Source organism: Culex quinquefasciatus, chromosome 2 (genome assembly GCF_015732765.1).
Source record: "Culex quinquefasciatus strain JHB chromosome 2, VPISU_Cqui_1.0_pri_paternal, whole genome shotgun sequence".
Classification (NCBI taxonomy): Eukaryota; Metazoa; Arthropoda; class Insecta; order Diptera; family Culicidae; genus Culex; species Culex quinquefasciatus.
Window position 1 is genome coordinate 111607352 of NC_051862.1, and position 23667 is coordinate 111631018.

The window sequence follows — 23667 nt, forward strand, 5'->3', positions numbered from 1 at the left end:
TGGGGATCACAATATAAATAATAGGTTTTTTTAATTAACAAAAAATAAAAAAAGCATATAAAAGTTTAAAATAAACCTTATTTTTGAAAAAGTATAAAATCACTTTACAAGTGAACTACGGGCCATTTTAAATGATCATTCAAAATGGGTCCGCGGGCCACAAAATATCACCTCGCGGGCCACGTTTGGCCCGCGGGCCATACTTTGGTCACCCCTGATTTAGGCTATAAACTTACCAGAAACAGCACCGCCTCGAGTAAGCACGCAAATTTATGCCATTTACTGGCCAAAAAGATAAAATTTCATGCACTTTTAGTCATTTTTATTTTGCGAGACCATTTCTCATCATTTTGGTGGCATACACATCCACACGCAAGATCAGAGGTTAACTTCTTAACGAAAGTCGCCATCAATATCTTTTCACTTGCGCTAACGATTTCAAAGCGCTTAAGATATAAAATTGCTTCCAACTACACAGAAAAAATATGTAAATCTACACGCTATGTAAACCTTGTTTCAAATGTAAAACTGCTCTATGTAAAAATTAGATCCAATGTAAAGGGATAAATTTAATGTAAATGATGATCATGTAAATTCTAATTCGATGTATTTCATAAATGTCATGTAAATGCGACCAGCCTAACACATTTCAGGCCACGAAAAGTATGTAAATACAATATCAATGTAAACATCATTTCATGTAAATTACAAAGTCATGTAAAATTTTATTTCAGTTTGAGATTGAAATGACAGATACCAAAACAAAACTTTCCGAGAGCGGTCAGAGTGGTGTGCAGAAGTGTGCAGCTAGCGTTCTGTTAAATCTTTCAAAACAATGCAATTGGGCCAATGTCAAAGTGTAAACAGAGCCTGTCCTGCTCGTTCTTAATGTAAACATCAGCTTATGCGAGCAAGATAGACTCCTTGTTTACACTTCATCATCAGTCTATTTACATTGTTTTGCTTGAAATTATTTTGGGTAATCGCCTTTGATTAGACAATGTTGTGCAAGGCTGCAAATCAGGGCAACCTGGCAAACCGTGCGCAACCTTTATCTTGACGAATGAGAAACGTCAAAACAAATAAAAACCAAAACAAAGTGAGCCGTTGCCGTCTGCAGTTCGGGAATCTGGTTTTTCAGTTGTGGCAGAATTGGTAAGTTTTTATCACATTCTATTCAAAGAATTTATTATTCCATTTACCCAAACCATAGAACCGAAAAATCTGGTCCAGTGAATGAACTTTTAAACTGGCAGGACTTTTGTGAGTGTGATTGCCCTGATAAAAAGTCTGACTAACAGGATATCGTTGCCAAATAAAATTACAATTACAATTCAATTAAATAATTAATCTCAAACTACCTATCTCCTTCTTTTTAGGGGTTCACTAAAATGGCAACGAGTTCAAACCGGAAAGCTCGCTCCAAGCTGGCAGTCAGCGGCTGTGTTAACTCTGGAGAATTTGGAAGCTGCTCAGTGAAGCCGATAAATTCTCCAAGTCCCGAATTCTGAATGGCATCAGAGTCGCGGGTCGAAATGAGCAGTTTGTTGCTGGCCGGTTACTCCACGGCAATCGTTTCCACTTTCATGTTGGTGCTGGAGGAGTTCACTTGGTAAGTGAACCGCAAGAAGGAGGATGTCTTTTAATTAGTTCATTTTTAGTTACAGATGGGCCACAGAGTGTAGAACCATTGCTAGCTCACGATGTGGCCAATTTGTTCTTGGTTTGAAACACAAAACTTAGTTCCTGTTGAACAAGGATCAGATCAAAATGACGATTTTGGATAATTTTCGAATGTTTTCGAGCACAGTTTGCAGAAGGTGCTGCACGCGTCAGCGATTAAAGGTAAAACGGATCGCTATTGATGTGGGCTCATTAAAAGCGTTAATTTATTTTAGGCTTGGAACCACTTGAATCATACTTCGCCGAGTTGACGCGTCTCTGTAGCCGGGATAGATGTAGAAAACGAGTTTAGTTCATGACCGGCGCATCGTACTATTGCTCGACACCCCGACGAAGATTATTAAGTACTCGTCGAGCATAGTATAAAAACTCCAACTGCTCACCTGCTGCTGAACATCCTCACGGACAAGCCGGCCAGCGAAGTGCACGTTCTCGGGCTGGTACTGATGCTGCTGTCATTCTGCATCGAGCATCTCACCTACCACATCAAGAATTGCATCATCAACCAGAACCTGCTGTGGCGGATACTAGTCCTGATAAAAAGCACCCTCATGTTCCTGGATCACCGTACTCAAGGACGACTTTTACGTAAGGCAAATCGTCAAATCGCTGTACTCGTACTTTGACGAGAGCTTTGGCAAGTAGTTCGACGACGTCCAGTACGTGCAGATGTTCAAGACACTTAAGAACTAGTACGTCCAGCAGGACGACCGGCTCGAGAAGACGGAAAAGGGCGGCGTTTCCCTGGAGAGCAGTCCTATTTTGTGGAACAGTAGCCGGTACCGGCACGACCGGCGACAACTCGACGAGGAGGAAAACTTTGCCAACTTTAACTGCAACAGATTTTGATCTTGCATGCAGTGGTTGCAGTGGTTTTCATTAAAATGTTTTTCTATTCCAGGCCAACTTTTTGCGACATGCTACGCAAAATTGCTAAATCCACAATCACGGTGGCCTCTACCGGTGAGAGCAACGACACCTCGATCTTAATTAAAATCAGTATCAATCTCGGTGCAAAAAGAGTGAGAGTAAAATTTAATTAGAATACATTTTCTAGTGTTAACATCACCAAGAAGATTCTGAAAGCATCGTCTGAAGAAAATATCAAATAATTGATAAAAATAAAATAACCTTTAACACCAATTACCAAATGCTCCGCTGAATATAGAATCCAATGTAAATATCGGATTCTAGATTCAGCGGAGCAAAATTTTTTTTTGCTTTTGGAAATTTACATTAGATTCATTGGAAATTTACACGATTTCAAAAGATTTTCAAATTGAACAATTACAATGAAAGTCATGTAAATTTCCAATGAATCTAATGTAAATATACATCACTTATCATGATACCTTTTGGTACATGATAAATAATGTAAATTTACAGGAATATTTTTTTCTGTGCACAGAAAAAAATATGTAAATTTCCACGTCATGTAAACTATGTTTTAAATGTAAACTTGGTACATGTAAAAATAAAATCATATGTAAAATGTTAAATCAGATGTAAAAGGCGATCATGTAAAAATATATCGCATGTAATCTATGAATCAAATGTAAATGGAACAGTTTTTGCCATTTATTTACAAATCTGAAACATGTAAATCTTGAAAGAATGTAAATAACAATCAATGTAAATTTGAAATAAATGTAAATTTTCATTGCGACTGCCAAGTGACAGCTAATCAAAATAAAACAGTTCAAGTGTGTTGTTGTTAGGAAGCGGTCGTTCAAAAACATCCATAGATTGATTCGATTTTAAAATTAGAATATTTCGTGTCAAATTTAGTCGTGTTTGTAACGATAAGCGAATTGGAAGCGGTGTCCAGGTGTAACATCAGGTAAGAGAAAGTCAGACGTGAAAATAAGTTCACCGGTGGATAGATTGTTGCTTTTAGAATTTTCAAACAGTTTTGACTGTTATTTGCCTAATCTTGATCCTAAAAGTTTCCAACCTTTTTAGCGCATCCACTCCAACGCGGAACCACTCATTTTCTGCAAACTTATTCCCATCAGCTGGACTCTTCCGAAGCGGCCGTAATCTTCAGTATCAGCATCTGAGTTCCACCGGTCAGCCAACCAACGCAGCGTACGCAATTGGCCATACCAACCTCGGGCATCCGGAAGTCGACATCGCAGAATACGCTCGGAAGCATCAAACTACTTTTTTCTCCAACCCGTTGTGCGCGTGCAATTCGAACTTCGAGGTGATTCTTCCGGGGCAAATGGGGACAGTTTGAGGTTGTGCTAATTTTCGCTCTACATTCTTCCTCGAGTGCACAAAGCTAAAGATGTCCGCAATGTAAAAAATCCAGCCGAATCGATTTCATTAATCTGGAACATTCCGCAACTCCAATGCCTTCTGGGCTCTCCAAAAACACCGGCTGATCGGAGCAGGGATGCTTGTCGTTGGGCCGCTTAATTTCTGATCACAATTTCAAACTACTTTTGATGTTTTTTAATATTTTTTGAAGAAATCTACACAGCAAAAAATTGTGTAAAAATGGAAGCTTTAAAATGGAATGTTGAAAAAAGGAATGTGTAATTTTACATCTGTTTTAGACGAATTGCTGCTGAAAATTGAGCCTAACACATTTTACTCTTAAAATGTTTATTATTTCGACGGAAGGTGCAATTTTTAGTCGTTTATGATGCAATATTGCACACAATAGTTTTCGCACCTCAACTTCGGAAGACAGCAAATTTTACAACTGTCAAAAGTTGTTGTTGTGAATGTTGCAGGAAGTTGCTGGTCTTCGCGTCCGGGTGTTTTTGCTGCTCCGGCGTGGCAGATTCCGTCGCCGTCGTCTGCTTTTGAAGTGTGCGTGTGTGTCCGTGTCCGCTTCTTCTGGACCACTTGGAAAAAGTTGCCGGTGCGGTCCGAGAGTTTGTGCAGTTCGGGAATCGTGGCAAATTCCGTGGCCATCGTCTTGAGCGTGTGTGTTTGTTTTTGTGCAGCAGCTGGTTTAGTTGGAGGAAGTTGCCGGTCGTCGCGTCCGGGAGTTTAGGACGCTCGGGATCCGTGAGACAGATTCCGTCGTGTGCGTGTGTGCGAATGTTGGTGCTTCTTCTTGTCCAGTGGGAGGAAGTTGACGGTCGCTGCGTCCGGAAGTTTGTTTCGCGATTCCGTCGTAAGCGTGTGTGAATGTTGGTGCTTCTTCTGGACCACTTGGAGGAAGTTGCCGTCCGGGAGTTCGTGCCGCTCTGGATTCGTGACAGATTACGTCGTGTGCGAGTGTGCAAATGTTGGTGCTTCTTCTAGTCAAGTTGGAGGAAGTTGCCGGTCGTCGCGTCCGGGAGTTTGGGACGCTCGAGCAAACAATAATCGTGGCAGATTCCGCGGCCGTCGTCGTGTGCGTGTTTATTCGTGTGTTTTGGTGCTTCTTCTGATCCAGTTGGAGGAAGTTGCCGATCGCCGCGCCCTGGAGTTCGAACCGTCCGGGAGTTAAGGACGCTCCGGCGTTCAACATTCGTGGCAGATTTCGTCGCCGTCGTTTGCGTTAGAAGTGGGTACGTGTGTGTGCGTGTTTTGGTGCTTCTCAGGACCACTTGGAGGAAGTTGCCAGTCGTCGCGTCCGGGAGTTTGGGACGCTTGGGCGTTCAACATTCGTGGCAGATTCCGTCGATTGGCATCACAACCGGTGACAACTCGACGATCATTCTGTCCACCAAAAATCGAGGACAACGAGGACTTAGATAAGTTTTTTTTCTTTCGAACATGACACTTTGTTAAAAAATTTGTAATTTTTCAGGTGAATATACCAAGTGTGATGATATCTCATGGAACTTGACTGCTGCTTGCATCATTTTGTTTTGGTAAGTAATTTTCACTATTTAGTTTTTGTTTTTTCTTCTTTTTAGTTACTTAACTGTTATCTGGGTAAATCGGGACCAAACAATTCAAACAAATAATTCTCGCTTGCTTTCACGAATTTTAGAATTTTAGAATTTTAAAATTTTAGAATTTTAGAATTTTAGAATTTTAGAATTTTAGAATTTTAGAATTTTAGAATTTTAGAATTTTAGAATTTTAGAATTTTAGAATTTTAGAATTTTAGAATTTTAGAATTTTAGAATTTTAGAATTTTAGAATTTTAGAATTTTAGAATTTTAGAATTTTAGAATTTTAGAACTTTAGAATTTTAGAATTTTAGAATTTTAGAATTTTAGAATTTTAGAATTTTAAATTTTAGCGTGCAATTCGAACTTCGAGGTGATTCTTCCGGGGCAAATGGGGACAGTTTGAGGTTGTGCTAATTTTCGCTCTACATTCTTCCTCGAGTGCACAAAGCTAAAGATGTCCGCAATGTAAAAAATCCAGCCGAATCGATTTCATTAATCTGGAACATTCCGCAACTCCAATGCCTTCTGGGCTCTCCAAAAACACCGGCTGATCGGAGCAGGGATGCTTGTCGTTGGGCCGCTTAATTTCTGATCACAATTTCAAACTACTTTTGATGTTTTTTAATATTTTTTGAAGAAATCTCACAGCAAAAAATTGTGTAAAAATGGAAGCTTTAAAATGGAATGTTGAAAAAAGGAATGTGTAATTTTACATCTGTTTTAGACGAATTGCTGCTGAAAATTGAGCCTAACACATTTTACTCTTAAAATGTTTATTATTTCGACGGAACCCACTCAGCGCGTTCCGTTTGAATTCCGTTTAGAATTCCACTTGAGCGAAAAAAGTTCGATTCGAATTCTAAACAGTGTTCGTTTTAGATTCTAAACCGCATTCCGTTTCAAACGCAACAACCGGTTCCGTTTGAGTTTTCGCCGCAAATCGGTTCAAACGGAATTTAAACGGAATCGAAACGGAATGGGCGGGTAAGTTTTGACAGCAGCTTCTTCTTCTTATTTTTTCTTGGTGGTTTTCTTTTTTTGTTTTGGTTGAATCCAAATTAAATTGGAATTCAACCAGAAAGGATTATTCATCTTAATTTAAAAGTTTTAAAACTAGTTTTATTCATTTTATGTTGTATAAATCATTGAATTAAACGCGTCCCAGCCCCGAATCCCTTTTTTTAATTATTATTATTTTAGGTTAACAGAAAACATATCGAAGGACGTGTTATATTCCTCGGGTTGATCTACAACATCAGTCTTGGCCGCACCCGTCGACACTTCGGGTTCCTTGCCATCGCCATACCGTGCAGCTTCAGGCCTTCATCCAAACCGTGAACATTCCGATTAGACGCCGTGCAGCTGGTACACTGGTGCTGGTTGACAACCTCCGGTCCGTGCCCGCCGGAAATTTGTCCAGATTCAGGTCGTTGTAGGTAAGCTTGGCGTTGTGTTCACAGCTTTTGCAGTGTTCCTCCGTCGGCGAATTCCTTCCAGCAGAATCTACAAGAAGCAAGGAAAGAGTTAGAATCGTGTTGATAACCCACCGATGAAACCGTAGTACAAACCTGCATCCCTAAGGTCGCCCACCGGAGTGAATTTTCAGAATTATCTGCTGCGACGAGTGTGAGCCAAACGTTTTGCCGCACTCGTGAACTGGCGCGATTTGGTGTGCGATCGGTTGTTCATGAGACTGCAACCGTAGGGAAACTCCTCTGAGCAGATCTCGCATCGTACGGTTTTGTTCCGGTGTGAAACCATGTGCCGCTTGAGGCGTGCCTTGTTGAGGAACGATTTGCCACACTTGGGGCAGCCGTGCGTTCCATAGCTGGACCGTTCCCGCGAGTGTTCCCAGGCGTGTTTGAGCAGTGCGTTGTGGTTCTTGCAGAGCTTCCACACACGACGCAAGACGTTTCGGTTAACTGCTGGACGTGCTCCTTGATGGTGGTTTCGTTCAGGAAAGATCGTTTGCACAGGTTGGACTTGTGCGGCTCAAATCGGGCGTGAACTTCCGCGTGCGCAAGCAAATCCAGCGCTTCCGCAAACGTTGGTTTCACTATCGGATTCCTCCGTTTTCTCATATTCCTCGTCCTGCTAGGCAATTCGCTTCTGCTGGTTCAACTGCCGCTGGCGGACAATCTGCCTCGTTGAGCTTCCTGTTGTGATGGAAAATGAGATAAAATTCAGATATTGGTTTTGTTGAGGTTATGTCACCAGAGCACTACCGTCGACAGTACGGAATGATCGGGACCAGCAGCAGACTTTCCGGAGCATGAACCAGGCATGACATGGCCAGGTCAGGCATGCCGTGGCCTAAAACGGTCGCACGAATCCTTTAGTTCCGGAGCAGGTGGAAAAAGGGTAACTCCAAAAACTGATGGCACTTTGCGACTCTCGTGCGTTTGTAGCCCAGCAGCGAGACAGGAAGTCAGCCGGTTCCTCCACCCGAGCACTATGATCACAAAAACAACGAAACATCCAAATTAATCTATTATTTGATGCATTCTCGAAAACGCAGCATAAATTTTTACTCACCAATCCCATTCCATTCCAAAAAAGCACACAACAGGACTGAACATGTTTCGGGCTTTTTTTTTCTTAACACTTTGACGTTTGGTTCGCACACTTTTGTCAAAAATCATCAACAAAACCGTTTCGGCGAAACTCGGCGAAATGTCATCGAGGTTCCACCATACACCAGCAGGTGTCGCCCATGTGCAAAAATTGCTCAAACGGAATCGAAGCGGAACCCAATCAGATAATCCGCTTAGAAAATTTCGAAGCAATTTTCGAAGCGGAATTCGAAGCGGAATGAACCCGTCATGCGGAAAACGATTTGATTGGGAAGGTGCAATTTTTAGTCGTTTATGATGCAATATTGCACACAATAGTTTTCGCACCTCAACTTCGGAAGACAGCAAATTTTACAACTGTCAAAAGTTGTTGTTGTGAATGTTGCAGGAAGTTGCTGGTCTTCGCGTCCGGGTGTTTTTGCTGCTCCGGCGTGGCAGATTCCGTCGCCGTCGTCTGCTTTTGAAGTGTGCGTGTGTGTCCGTGTCCGCTTCTTCTGGACCACTTGGAAAAAGTTGCCGGTGCGGTCCGAGAGTTTGTGCAGTTCGGGAATCGTGGCAAATTCCGTGGCCATCGTCTTGAGCGTGTGTGTTTGTTTTTGTGCAGCAGCTGGTTTAGTTGGAGGAAGTTGCCGGTCGTCGCGTCCGGGAGTTTAGGACGCTCGGGATCCGTGAGACAGATTCCGTCGTGTGCGTGTGTGCGAATGTTGGTGCTTCTTCTTGTCCAGTGGGAGGAAGTTGACGGTCGCTGCGTCCGGAAGTTTGTTTCGCGATTCCGTCGTAAGCGTGTGTGTGAATGTTGGTGCTTCTTCTGGACCACTTGGAGGAAGTTGCCGTCCGGGAGTTCGTGCCGCTCTGGATTCGTGACAGATTACGTCGTGTGCGAGTGTGCGAATGTTGGTGCTTCTTCTAGTCAAGTTGGAGGAAGTTGCCGGTCGTCGCGTCCGGGAGTTTGGGACGCTCGAGCAAACAATAATCGTGGCAGATTCCGCGGCCGTCGTCGTGTGCGTGTTTATTCGTGTGTTTTGGTGCTTCTTCTGATCCAGTTGGAGGAAGTTGCCGATCGCCGCGCCCTGGAGTTCGAACCGTCCGGGAGTTAAGGACGCTCCGGCGTTCAACATTCGTGGCAGATTTCGTCGCCGTCGTTTGCGTTAGAAGTGGGTACGTGTGTGTGCGTGTTTTGGTGCTTCTCAGGACCACTTGGAGGAAGTTGCCAGTCGTCGCGTCCGGGAGTTTGGGACGCTTGGGCGTTCATCATTCGTGGCAGATTCCGTCGATTGGCATCACAACCGGTGACAACTCGACGATCTTTCTGTCCACCAAAAATCGAGGACAACGAGGACTTAGATAAGTTTTTTTTTCTTTCGAACATGACACTTTGTTAAAAAATTTGTGATTTTTCAGGTGAATATACCAAGTGTGATGATATCTCATGGAACTTGACTGCTGCTTGCATCATTTTGTTTTGGTAAGTAATTTTTCTATTTAGTTTTTGTTTTTTCTTCTTTTTAGTCACTTTACTGTTATCTGGGTAAATCGGGACCAAACAATTCAAACAAATAATTCTCGCTTGCTTTCACGAATTTTAGAATTTTAGAATTTTAGAATTTTAGAATTTTAAAATTTTAGAATTTTAGAATTTTAGAATTTTAGAATTTTAGAATTTTAGAATTTTAGAATTTTAGAATTTTAGAATTTTAGAATTTTAGAATTTTAGAATTTTAGAATTTTAGAATTTTAGAATTTTAGAATTTAGAATTTTAGAATTTTAGAATTTTAGAATTTTAGAATTTTAGAATTTTAGAATTTTAAATTTTAGAATTTTAGAATTTTAGAATTTTAGAATTTTAGAATTTTAGAATTTTAGAATTTTAGAATTTTAGAATTTTAAATTTTAGAATTTTAGAATTTTAAATTTTAAATTTTAGAATTTTAGAATTTTAGAATTTTAGAATTTTAGAATTTTAGAATTTTAAATTTTAGAATTTTAGAATTTTAAATTTTAGAATTTTAAATTTTAGAATTTTAGAATTTTAGAATTTTAAATTTTAGAATTTTAAATTTTAAATTTTAGAATTTTAGAATTTTAGAATTTTAGAATTTTAGAATTTTAGAATTTTAAATTTTAGAATTTTAGAATTTTAGAATTTTAGAATTTTAGAATTTTAGAATTTTAAATTTTAGAATTTTAGAATTTTAAATTTTAGAATTTTAGAATTTTAGAATTTTAAATTTTAGAATTTTAGAATTTTAAATTTTAGAATTTTAGAATTTTAAATTTTAAATTTTAAATTTTAGAATTTTAGAATTTTAAATTTTAGAATTTTAGAATTTTAAATTTTAGAATTTTAGAATTTTAGAATTTTAGAATTTTAGAATTTTAGAATTTTAGAATTTTAGAATTTTAAATTTTAGAATTTTAGAATTTTAGAATTTTAGAATTTTAGAATTTTAAATTTTAGAATTTTAAATTTTAAATTTTAGAATTTTAGAATTTTAGAATTTTAGAATTTTAAATTTTAGAATTTTAGAATTTTAAATTTTAGAATTTTAGAATTTTAGAATTTTAGAATTTTAGAATTTTAGAATTTTAGAATTTTAGAATTTTAAATTTTAGAATTTTAGAATTTTAGAATTTTAAATTTTAGAATTTTAAATTTTAAATTTTAGAATTTTAGAATTTTAAATTTTAGAATTTTAGAATTTTAAATTTTAGAATTTTAAATTTTAGAATTTTAGAATTTTAGAATTTTAGAATTTTAAATTTTAGAATTTTAGAATTTTAGAATTTTAGAATTTTAGAATTTTAGAATTTTAAATTTTAGAATTTTAAATTTTAGAATTTTAGAATTTTAAATTTTAGAATTTTAGAATTTTAGAATTTTAGAATTTTAGAATTTTAGAATTTTAGAATTTTAAATTTTAGAATTTTAGAATTTTAAATTTAGAATTTTAGAATTTTAGAATTTTAGAATTTTAGAATTTTAAATTTTAGAATTTGAATTTTAATTTTAGAATTTTGAATTTTGAATTTTGAATTTTGAATTTTAGAATTTTAAATTTTGAATTTTGAATTTTAGAATTTTAGAATTTTAGAATTTTAGAATTTTAGAATTTTAGAATTTTAGAATTTTAGAATTTTAGAATTTTAGAATTTTAAATTTTAGAATTTTTTAGAATTTTAGAATTTTAAATTTTAAATTTTAGAATTTTAGAATTTTAGAATTTTAGAATTTTAAATTTTAGAATTTTAAATTTTAAATTTTAAATTTTAGAATTTTAGAATTTTAAATTTTAGAATTTTAGAATTTTAAATTTTAGAATTTTAGAATTTTAAATTTTAAATTTTAGAATTTTAGAATTTTAGAATTTTAGAATTTTAAATTTTAGAATTTTAGAATTTTAAATTTTAGAATTTTAGAATTTTAGAATTTTAAATTTTAGAATTTTAGAATTTTAAATTTTAGAATTTTAGAATTTTAGAATTTTAGAATTTTAAATTTTAAATTTTAGAATTTTAAATTTTAGAATTTTAAATTTTAGAATTTTAAATTTTAGAATTTTAGAATTTTAGAATTTTAGAATTTTAAATTTTAAATTTTAGAATTTTAAATTTTAGAATTTTAGAATTTTAAATTTTAGAATTTTAGAATTTTAGAATTTTAGAATTTTAGAATTTTAGAATTTTAGAATTTTAGAATTTTAGAATTTTAGAATTTTAGAATTTTAGAATTTTAGAATTTTAGAATTTTAAATTTTAAATTTTAAATTTTAAATTTTAGAATTTTAAATTTTAGAATTTTAGAATTTTAGAATTTTAGAATTTTAGAATTTTAAATTTTAAATTTTAAATTTTAAATTTTAGAATTTTAGAATTTTAGAATTTTAGAATTTTAGAATTTTAGAATTTTAGAATTTTAGAATTTTAGAATTTTAGAATTTTAAATTTTAGAATTTTAGAATTTTAAATTTTAGAATTTTAGAATTTTAGAATTTTAGAATTTTAGAATTTTAGAATTTTAAATTTTAGAATTTTAAATTTTAGAATTTTAGAATTTTAAATTTTAGAATTTTAGAATTTTAGAATTTTAGAATTTTAGAATTTTAGAATTTTAGAATTTTAAATTTTAGAATTTTAGAATTTTAAATTTTAAATTTTAGAATTTTAGAATTTTAGAATTTTAGAATTTTAGAATTTTAGAATTTTAAATTTTAGAATTTTAGAATTTTAGAATTTTAGAATTTTAGAATTTTAGAATTTTAGAATTTTAGAATTTTAGAATTTTAGAATTTTAGAATTTTAGAATTTTAGAATTTTAGAATTTTAGAATTTTAGAATTTTAGAATTTTAGAATTTTAGAATTTAAGACACAGCTTTTCTTGCCTGAGTTCTCCCCACCCGACCTTCCTTTATGAAAGACAAAAACATAAAAAATGGAAATAAGAATAGATTTTAGTAAAATTGTAAAAACTGAAATTACCAATGGGATCGGTCTATGAATTATGTTTTGGCCTAATTTGATTTCCAGCTGAATTATATTTTTTCAAAACATTTATTTGTAATAAATGGCCATTTAAAAAAACGGAGTTTGGAGGCATGTACTGAGCTTCAAATTACTAAAAATATAATTTTGATGCTGCAAAAAAAATATTATTGGCCGAAGTGCCTCAAAAATCTATAAAAAATAAATTCAAACATTTCGGAAGAAAATTAATATTTTTTTACTTTAACAATTTCTAAAAAAATTATTATTTTGCACCCAAAGCAAAAAATATATATATTTTAGTTCCTAATAATATTTTCTCGGCTCGGCGTCACCCATCTTGTACCACGTCACCGGCCTCCTCCATACAAAAGTGGTTCCCGGATGTCCGATGATAAATTGGGTCAGCTAGGTCAACAAGCTGATTTCGTTGCATTCACCCGCTCATTTCGTTGAGCACTCCGATGACCACCGGTGCGGTCCCGGATCACAACTGTGTCGTCGTTTGCCCCACTGCAAAGGAGAAAAACAAGAATCGTCCCAGCTGCAGCCATGGTGGCCAATGGAACCTGTCCGAACGGAACCTAAATCTTCCGCCACCGCCGCTCCTGGACCAGATACGCAAGTCCTTGCTGAAAAAACAACAGGACGGCGTTGATGAGGGCAAAAATCAAAATAAAAGATTGTTTGAAAAATGGCTTGTTTATGTTTTCCACAGGCAATGACAGTTCGATATCTATCCTTCCAACTCAGCAGAAAATGACTAAAATTACACATTTTTAGATACAATTTTCCACATTCATAGGTAATTTTCGTCATTTTCTGGGGTAAATTTTCACCTTATATGTGGTAAATTTTCATCATATATGAGGTAATTTTACACATTTTTAGAGGTAAAATTAAACCTTTTTTCTGACATAAAAGATGTACCCCTTCCCAGATGTAATATTACCACGTTTTTTTTTCTGTGTATAGAAACACATGCATTTTTGTGATTTTTCTCCTTGGGACCATCCACAAACCACGTGGACACTTTTTTTTTGGAAATCTCAACCCCCCCCCCCCCCTCGTGGACAATTGTCCATACAAAACAAATTTTTTTGTATGGATCGTGGACAATCGCCATACCCCCCCCCCCCTACAGTGTCCACGTGGTTTATGGATGGTCCCCTTAGATGCTTTGTTTTTGTCAGCGCTTTCTTTTCGCTTCGTTTCTTTTCGTCAACAGTGCCGCGGCAGTGACAGTATTATCGACGAACAAGTTTTGCTGCATGGGCAAAAAGCCAGCTCCCAGTCAACTCAATCGGATTCTTAAACGGAATACGTTAACGATTCGAAATGAATTCCGTTTCAGAATTCCGATTGAGTTAACTGGGCTGCTCCTGATCAAGGTATACGAATTAAAGGCTGGAAATCGGCCCTTTTTTTATTTAAAATTTAAAATTTTGTTTAAAAAAATATAGAAATTTTAAGTTTAATAAACCCTGGTTCTTTTCTCAAAATTTGAGAAAAATAGTTTACTCACTGAGCTGTTTTTTATCTAAAATTTTGTGAAAAGCACCTAGTTTTTTTAACTTAAATTTCTAGAGATTTTTTAACAAGGTTCTGAAACAATTTTTATTCAATTTTAGCTTTTTAGTGTGTTTAGCGCCTTGAGCAGGGGTATTTTGAAAGACTCAAAAAGCAAGATATGGAAATTCTAGATTTGTCGAACTTACAGATACAAAGTCAAGCAAAATAATGTAAAAGGTCCGAAGCCGAAGTGTAAACAAAGAGTATATCTTGCTCATGTCTGTTGATGTTTACATTAGCAACGAGTTTACACTTCGGCTTCGGCCGAACTTGACTTGACAAAAAATAAAATATATATCAATATAACTAAATTTAAAGCATTTGGCGCATTTGGGCACTAATAAGAAGTAAAGCTTCAACTTTTGAATATTTTTTTAAAATTCTTTTCAACTAAAAACCTGGCCACGTACAAATCTGTGCATCTGACATCCCTAGTTTGGTTAACAGCGCAAGCCCTAGCAGAAAAAGTTTTGAAACACAATTTTGACTACGCCCATGTGTTTCAACCAACAGAACAGAAATGCAAAACAGAATGTCAAAAAAAAACATAAAAGCCAGATGAAACGTCATTCAGTCAGCAAAAACATTTTTTTACAAACAGATTAGTGTCTCTGTTTTTGAAACGTTCCGGTTAAATCACGACTGCGATGGCATCGTGTGCGGTTCTCAAGATCGGCTGCAACAGGTGAGCGTGTAGTAGAAATTCATCTCGATCGGCCATCTGAGCATTTCGATCGCCAGAACCACGTCAGATGCTTGGATTTTGAGCCGGTAGGAGTGTCTCAACTACAAGCACACCCGTAATCGTCCGCAGTTTGGGACTGCTGGTACCGGTTACGACAGTCAAGTCAAACGCTAACCTTTTCGACTGCAAGGCGATTTCCATCATAACCTACATTTAAGTTCCCAGGTGGCGCCAATGGTGACAAACCCAGCTCAACGAGGTCGAGGTTGGATAGTTCCAAATTGCGCGAGAAAAAAAAACAAAATACCCAATCTGACGATCGTCGTTCGCCACGGAAGGTGAGGATGTGGCGTTTGTGCGGTCCAGACCGGAACTAGCGGTGCAAAATCGCTAGCTGATAATGCCCAGCTGCAGCCCCCAAACGACCCGGCGTGTTCGAGTAGCCCGTATGACCGCGTACATGACGTGGTTTAACGAAGCCTCGCCAATCCATCCAGTTTGAAGGGTGAGTAGAGCGTAGATTTCAACTTATTCGATTTCAACCTCTAATCTTCTTCTTCTTCAGGTTATCACGATCTGTACACGTGCACGTAGCTGTGCCGCTGGTCCCGGAGGTTGCCGATTATCTTGCCTTGCAATACTGTCATCACACCGCAGCACAGCCGAGGTCGTTTGCCTTAACACAAATCTATTTGCAAAAATCCTAACTTGATTTTCCCGCCTTGGAACGCATTTGCCCTCGCCCCTGGTGTGAACCTACAAGAACGGTGGCCACAATTTGACAACGATCTAGCGTGTGTGAATCATCCTGAGTTCAGCGTTGCGCATTGTGAGTTTTACAACTAATGAATGTTCAGCTCCAATCCGGGCAGCATCCGCCATCTACATTCCGATCCTCGTCGCGATCCTGATCGCGTGACCTTTCTTGCGATAACTTTTCATCAAGAAAAGGTTATTCTGCGTGGTGCCTCAAAATATCTTCAAAACCATAACCAGGTGGGTTACTTTAGAGATTTCTTTTTTGCAAGCTTTGATTACACACAATTTCTTTGTCGTAGAATTACATCGGAGAGTTAGAGAGCCGCAGACGATCATGGATATTTGTAAGATTAGGCTCCCTACGGTCATCAATACGATGGTGAATAAATGCACAACGCCGCAGACCTCAATTCGTAGGTAAATATGTTCTTTAGTGTTAAACTCACAAAATAATGTTCGATATCATCAACTAAAACAAAGCTCCGTTGTGTCTGGAATCTGGAAACGGTTACAGATTCCAGATTCAGCGGAGCAAAAAAATTTTTGCTTTGGAAAGTTTACATTATTTTCATTGGAAATTAGCATTACATTTAGTGGAAATTTACACGTTTCTTGAATTGTTTTGCTTTAAGCATTTCCAATGAAAAGCATGTAAATTTCCGATGTAAGTAATGTAAATATACATCATTTATCATGATACCTTTTGGTACATGATAAATAATGTAAATTTACAGGAATATTTTTTTCTGTGTAATGCTCTTCATCTTTGTGGAATTTTTCGTTTCATTATTAACTGATCAAATTTATTTTATTTGCTTCAAATTGTTTTACATTATTGCATTGAATTGAATACATTTGGGTAAAAAGAAAAAAAAATCACTTTAATGGACTAATCCTAACTTAAAACTAAAAAAAATAAATTCATTGAAATATTCAAAATCACTAGAACGAGTAAACTACGAACTGTATTTTAAGATGAATGCTCCAAGAGTTCTTACTTGTTCTTGGCGAGTTTTGCAACCACGCAGTGTTGTTGTCATCTCGATGAAAATGTTCAAAAGTTCTTGTGGTGAAAACAGGTCACTACTGCCTTCACCCGTTGATGTTGGTTGGTTTTCCCTCGGTTGCTGACTGAAGCCTGGAGGAGGTGTTGTATTCTCTGCAACTCTTTGTCGCTGATTCAACGGCAATGGCTGCAGATTTGGAACCACTTGAACAGATCCCGCTCCTGGCGACGCCAAAGCAGGAAAATCCACGTCCGTGTATGCTGGTGGTGTTTTGCGACGATTTGGTTGGTGCCTCGTCGTCGCTTGCTGCCGAATTTTTACAAACTCAGCTCGTTTTGGGCAGCTTCGATTCTTGGTCGAATGGTCGCCGCCGCAATTGAAGCATTTCGCTTCGATGTTCTCGTTGATTGTTTCGCAAGCTTGAGTTTTGTGCTCACCTCCGCAGGTTGCACAACGACTCTTGATGAAACAGTTCCTTCCACCATGTCCAAACTGCAAGCAGTTCGAACATTGCGTTACGTTACGATGCACTGGACGATAACGTACCCAAGTCACGATGACGTTGAAAATTGCCCGGACTGCGTTCAGCTCAGACGGCGTTGTCGATCCTTTCTCGAGATGAACCAGATACAGTTGATCACGATACTTGATGTCCTTGTTGTGTCTCGTCATCTTGAAGACTTCGATCACGTTCAACTTAAGAGTTTTGAGCTCTTCTTTCAGCACACTCACATCCATGTCGTACAGGCCTCGGAGAACCTGTTTCATGGGGCGTTTACCTGGATCGTCATGGCTGTAGTGTTCAATCTTGGTATTGTTCAGGAAATCCCGAACGTAGTTGTAATCCTTTCTGGTAGGTAGCAGAATTTTGAGTCCATCAGCACACAAGCGAATGGAAGCTCGTTAAGCACCAGATTTGATAAACCCGGTCAGCCACTTTCGCACCGAATCCGATGACGATGTTTTCACAAAAATGGGTGGCAACTTTTCCCGTCGTTCAATTTCTTCCCTCTCGCTCACGTCCACAGGGAGGGTAGCGAACTGGTTTCCAGACGAATTTTGAGCGTCCTTGCTCAAACTGCCTGGCTTTGCAGGTAGCGCTTCGGCATTCTTTAGCTTCTTCAAATCTGCCGATCCTGCTGGTGAGGACCGCCTCTTTTTCTTGCCGTGAGGCATTTTTTGCACTTTTCAGGAGCTAATATCCAGGAGTACCTCACTGATCGGTGGTCCACAATGGAATGATTTATTGCTATTTCATTAGTTAAAAGTAGTACTTTTTGAACAAAAAACTTTACTTCAAGACTATTTTATCCAGAGCAGCAAAACACTGCCTCCAAATTGCCTGTTCCATGATTGTGGGATGTTATTGTGCCTCCCACAATTGTGGAACACCTGAATTTAACTGATATTTTCACAAAAAAAGTTATCAGACCATGGATAAAACATCACTAAGCTTGAGTTTCACTGGTTGCAGTGTGTGTAGTCATTATTTTGTTACAAATATGTACTCCTGGAGAGATCCAAAGTTTGTTTACATCCGTAAGAAAAAAGTGTTCCGAATTTGTGGATTTAAAGGGTCAAAGTTTTTCTTCAAAAACTTGATATAAAAGTAAAAATATGCAGTTATTCGATACAGCATTCGAAAGATCGCATGAAAAGCTTTCAAATGAAGGTAAAAGCGAATCATTAAGTTCAATTATCGATTTGATATGATTTTTTGAACATTGGCCGATCTGTAAACTGTTCCGAATATGAGGGATGACTGTAAGCTGAAAATAGAAAAATGGGCGTTGCCCAATGCACTCGACTGATTAGAATGCATTTTTGAAATATTTTTTTAAATGCTTATAAAAGGAATAGCACAACTTTTAATAAAAGTGAAAATAAACAGAAATGTTCACAAAAAGTTGCTCTACTCGTTGGTGTACTTGGTTTTGGTGAATTTCAAGGAGCAATCCAGATTATCCAACATCATTCAAACACGACTGCTTATTAGGCTTAAAATGGGCATATTTCCCCTAATTACAATCAAAACATAAAAAATCCACAAGACGCCACTTGCCAATATAAAAACACGGCGACTTTTTTTTTTTTTTTTTTGTAATTTGTTGATTTATTGGGTACGATAACTTGTTAGTTAACACTTTTGATCAGGTCAAGGAAGACACTTTAGGAAATAGGAAAATTACAAAGGATCCAAAATAAACTTGACAAAGTACTCTAACTCTAAGGCGACTTTCTTGGTCCCGATGAGACGACCAGTTTCATGGGTGTCAAAACGCAACAGAACTTTTGTTGGATTTGTGGGACCTCTCGACAGAAACGCACGATTTCGTATTGCGCTTACGCTCTTCAAGCTGTTTATTGTTCGATTAGTGATTAGTTCAATATAGTTCAACAACTCCACTTACAATTGGTCTCCCCTGGTCACAAATGTAATCCAACTAACTAATTATTTCTTCGTCGATCAACCTTTGTGGGCCTGTCTGCGGCAGGGATTAGTGCATGTGCTGATAGAAAATAAGTATTTAATTACTGCTTATTCGCGTGGAAAAAATAAACTTACGATGGGATAGAATTTAGTTCAAGACTTGTGCCGCTTGCCCAGCACTCCACCGAGTAATGCCTGATCTAACCTAGATATAAGTGATCGATTATTTTTATCAGTAACTTAGGGAAATTGTGCGCTTCAAATTCAGACTTACAATCGTATAATCGAGCTCGCGCTTTAAGCGTACAGGTGCCCGATATAATTTAGATAAATTCGGCTACAACTAAATAATCTACTACTTTTCGTACTACCTGTAACTTACGGGGTTGTCCGACTACTGAGCGTCACAGAGACTCCCAGAGTTCAAGGCCCTCAGGGTCGGCACGCCTTTAGTCAAGTCGCGCAGCTGGGGAATGCTTGTGATGTCCAATGTAAAACTCCAGGTGTGCGGTCCAAAACTCTACACACTTTATTCTCTCTCTCTACACTTCTCTTTATTCCTCCCACTTTCTTACAGACTAATCTGACCTTTTTCTTCACTTCTTCTTCGGGGCCCCGTCGTCGATCGCAGCTCGCCGGCGATGTCCACCTTCCTGTTTCTGCTACACACTTCCGCTCCCTCCTTCTTCTCCTTCTTCACTTCCGCTTCTTCAGACTGGCGCACGCGTGCACGACCGCTTGCCGTCCAAGGTGGCTCTCCTACGGCGCGTCGTCGATGGACCCGTTCGCTGCTCGTCCTGGCCTCACCACAGATGGTTACGGCTGTGGCCTTCGGTACACCGTCGAGGGTGCCCGGAATCCCCGGATAGGCACAGGTCGAGCAGGTTATCCCGGTAACGGTTGCGTTCGAGGAGACTCGAGGTGGTTTGAGTCCCCGGTAGGTGTCAGCGACACGGGTGAGCCGTCGTTGGTACTGAGACGGTTATCACCAAACACAAGGGGTCCTGGTAGTAGATGGTTTGAGGTTAGGGTCGTGACGGTTGGGTTTTGGGGTGGGTAGGGATCTTTGGGATCTACTGGCGTACCTGGTGTCCTCCAAATCAACTCCTGCACTCTAGCAACTCGGCGTTGCTCTCCTACTGGTCCAGCTGGTGATGCTGGGCACTTCTGGGCACTGATGGGCACTACTGGGCACTATTAAAAGTAACTTGGCGGAACAGATGGTAGTCGACAGATCTGTTCGCTTTGGCGTCGTCCGGGGAATAGAACGATTCCGCGGACTCCCAGAATAATGGCGGTCCTAGTTCTTCCCCTTGCCTCCCCATCTTCATCCGAGCCACAGAGTTTGGAGGCATGTACTGAGCTTCAAATTACTAAAAATATAATTTTGATGCTGCAAAAAAAATATTATTGGCCGAAGTGCCTCAAAAATCTATAAAAAATAAATTCAAACATTTCGGAAGAAAATTAATATTTTTTTACTTTAACAATTTCTAAAAAAATTATTATTTTGCACCCAAAGCAAAAAATATATATATTTTAGTTCCTAATAATATTTTCTCGGCTCGGCGTCACCCATCTTGTACCACGTCACCGGCCTCCTCCATACAAAAGTGGTTCCCGGATGTCCGATGATAAATTGGGTCAGCTAGGTCAACAAGCTGATTTCGTTGCATTCACCCGCTCATTTCGTTGAGCACTCCGATGACCACCGGTGCGGTCCCGGATCACAACTGTGTCGTCGTTTGCCCCACTGCAAAGGAGAAAACAAGAATCGTCCCAGCTGCAGCCATGGTGGCCAATGGAACCTGTCCGAACGGAACCTAAATCTTCCGCCACCGCCGCTCCTGGACCAGATACGCAAGTCCTTGCTGAAAAACAACAGGACGGCGTTGATGAGGGCAAAAATCAAAATAAAAGATTGTTTGAAAAATGGCTTGTTTATGTTTTCCACAGGCAATGACAGTTCGATATCTATCCTTCCAACTCAGCAGAAAATGACTAAAATTACACATTTTTAGATACAATTTTCCACATTCATAGGTAATTTTCGTCATTTTCTGGGGTAAATTTTCACCTTATATGTGGTAAATTTTCATCATATATGAGGTAATTTTACACATTTTTAGAGGTAAAATTAAACCTTTTTTCTGACATAAAAGATGTACCCCTTCCCAGATGTAATATTACCACGTTTTTTTTTCTGTGTATAGAAACACATGCATTTTTGTGATTTTTCTCCTTGGGACCATCCACAAACCACGTGGACACTTTTTGGAAATCTCAACCCCCTCGTGGACAATTGTCCATACAAAACAAATTTTTGTATGGATCGTGGACAATCGCCATACCCCCTACAGTGTCCACGTGGTTTATGGATGGTCCCCTTAGATGCTTTGTTTTTGTCAGCGCTTTCTTTTCGCTTCGTTTCTTTTCGTCAACAGTGCCGCGGCAGTGACAGTATTATCGACGAACAAGTTTTGCTGCATGGGCAAAAAGCCAGCTCCCACCCAGTAAGAAATACGGGGCCGATCGGGTCTGATCGTCAGAGCGACGATCAGACCTACCGGGGCCGATGCGGGTCTGATTTTGAGACACGCATCAGACCCGAATCAAGGTATTTTGCACCCGAAACGTCAACCTGTCAAGGTTGTTCGAACATCGCAAGAGGCCTACGTGCGGGGGCGATGTAAGGGCGACGTAAAGGTGAAAAATCGGACGCGCATCAAGCTCTTTTTTATGGTTCTTCTTCTTCTTTTCCGTCATCTGTCATCAGGGGTTTGTTTTGATTGAAAGAATTTCTATTTTTTGATCCGATTATTTTGCGTGTTTGCACTTTATTAATCAAATTATTTATATCGTTTATATTAAATTCTGCATACAATCAATCTTTTTTCACTTGTTTTGCTGCTTTTGATAGTCCGGAGCAAGGAAGAGCGGGAGCTGGTCCAGTTTGGTAGAGCTTTTCCGTTCACTTTCAATCTTCCGGCGACTTATTGACCGGGTTCGTTTTCACCGGTCACATCCAGTACGGTAGACTGCAGCGGTTCCACCTAGTTCCCCACAGGACGGCGACCGTCGCCGAGCCTGATCCATCCAGCGACGTTCCGAGGAACTTGCAGTTGGTGATTGTCCGACGAATCTATTCTTGAGCCATAGCCGTCCCTGGTCCCTGGCAGTTCCGGATTGTATGACCCTATTTAATGAGGAAAAATAAACAATTAGTGATCCGAAGGAAGCAAATATTACAAATAAATCACCCTATTTTGAACGAGAAAAGGCCAGGATCGTGGACCGGATTCGCTTGAACTTGACCTGGCGTATTTGTGCAGGTTCGTTCCAGGTCACTTGCAAGGCGGTGACCGTCTACCGAGCCTGATCCACGCATCGACGTTTAAGGGAACATGCAGGGCCATAAAGGTCGAGCCTATTTCGTCCAGCATCGTTCCGAGGGCACGTGCAGGTTGGTGACCGCCCGGCAAGTCTGTTAATTTACTTGGGGGCATCGAGGTCCATTTCCGTTCCGCACCGCGTGCCATTCCGGATTGCATGAACCTATTTAGAAAAGAAAAAAAAACAATTAGTGAACCAAATCATGCAAATGTTCCAAATAAATTTCCGAAATTTGAGAACCAACAGGCCACCCGCCGTTTCGAGGACAGCGTTGTTCCGAAGACACTTTCAGGGCCATGACCGAGCTAATTCCGTGCAGCGTTGCTCTCGTCGTCGGCATGGCCGTTCGAGTGGCATTTCCGGATAGCTTCCGGAGCAGCTGGAGCAATGTTCCAGGAACGTCTTGGGGGAATCTTGAGGAAAAAAAACTTCTAGGAACACGGTTCCGGAGATTTTTCGTTAACCTTGAGGCTGGATGTCGGACTTTTTGGTATGCTACGGTACATAAACTGTTGGGGTCGTTGAAAACACGACCTATTCAAACGGCAGCTTTCGGTACTAGTACTGTACTGGGAAACCTCCGGGAGCTCGGAGGTGATTGTAGGTCTTGCGCTTCTAAAACCGAACCGCCAGTTGGATTCGTTGTTCGTTAGCTCAATAGACTGCACCTGAACGGTCCGCAGACACACTACCGCTGTCGTTCTTGCCAGCATCCGATCCGGAAGTGTACTTTTTTTCGTCATCTCGTCCAACGGGATTGCGTGACTAGCTCGCTTCCTCCGCAGCTACTACCAAATCTTCCCAAGGCCTTGCCGGAGTTTCCTTGATCCTCTCTAGGATCTGACGATTCCAAAATTCAACGCGAATCTGGGTGCTGCTGGAACTGCTGCATGTGGTTTGCCTCGGTCAACGGAGCGGCTGCCTTTGACAGTCGACGATCCTCCCTTTCCGCATCACTAATCAAAGATCCGATGATAATCTGCTTCGATTGGACTGCGGCGCTGTACGGCCACCGTTGCCGATTATCTTGCAGGATGACTCCGGGCACCGCTGCTGAAGCGATCGTCCTCCTTGGAGACAATGCGACGCTGTGGGACCTTGTACCGCGGTCACGATCGCCACGATCGATTCCCAGGCACTGTTGCTGCGCAGGTGGGCCATGGTGTGCTATTAGTTTGATCCCAGCGCACTTGCAGGGTCATTAACGTCAATCCAGGCTGTTCCGCCCAGCATCGTTTCGA

General features: G+C 38.9%; 1 protein-coding gene and 2 long non-coding RNA genes across 4 annotated transcripts; 2 read left to right on the forward strand and 1 right to left on the reverse strand.

Moving 5' to 3' along the window:
- Positions 1 to 810: 810 nt before the first annotated feature.
- LOC6048435 lies at positions 811 to 2838 on the forward strand. The gene is made up of 4 exons (XR_005277418.1): positions 811 to 1155; positions 1380 to 1612; positions 1662 to 1845; positions 1899 to 2838. It is a non-coding gene; the product is annotated as an uncharacterized LOC6048435 (long non-coding RNA).
- Positions 2839 to 6840: 4002 nt separating this feature from the next.
- Positions 6841 to 7606, reverse strand: LOC6052659 (zinc finger protein 449). The gene is made up of 3 exons (XM_038250685.1): positions 7457 to 7606; positions 7175 to 7415; positions 6841 to 7028 (listed from the first exon to the last, which is right to left on the reverse strand). Exons 1-3 carry the CDS (start codon positions 7604 to 7606, stop codon positions 6841 to 6843), a joined length of 579 nt encoding a protein of 192 aa, XP_038106613.1.
- A 6989-nt stretch (positions 7607 to 14595) lies between these two features.
- LOC119767416 lies at positions 14596 to 15569 on the forward strand. Of its 2 annotated transcripts, none has more exons than XR_005277502.1 (3): positions 14596 to 14836; positions 15055 to 15341; positions 15402 to 15569. It is a non-coding gene; the product is annotated as an uncharacterized LOC119767416 (long non-coding RNA). The 2 variants fall into 2 exon arrangements; XR_005277503.1 differs by having other exon boundaries at positions 14597 to 14836; positions 15062 to 15341.
- The last annotated feature ends 8098 nt before the right edge of the window (positions 15570 to 23667 follow it).

Excerpts from the sequence above, each read along its gene's own strand:
- LOC6052659 (XM_038250685.1), bottom strand. The coding sequence starts at position 7,606 with ATGAGAAAACGGAGGAATCCGATAGTGAAACCAACGTTTGCGGAAGCG. Across the intron at positions 7,416-7,456 it reads AAACCACCATCAAGGAGCAC|CTCTGCAAGAACCACAACGC; the intron begins GTCCAGCAGTTA and ends CGTGTGTGGAAG. Across the intron at positions 7,029-7,174 it reads CAAATCGCGCCAGTTCACGA|ATTCTGCTGGAAGGAATTCG; the intron begins GTGCGGCAAAAC and ends TGCTTCTTGTAG.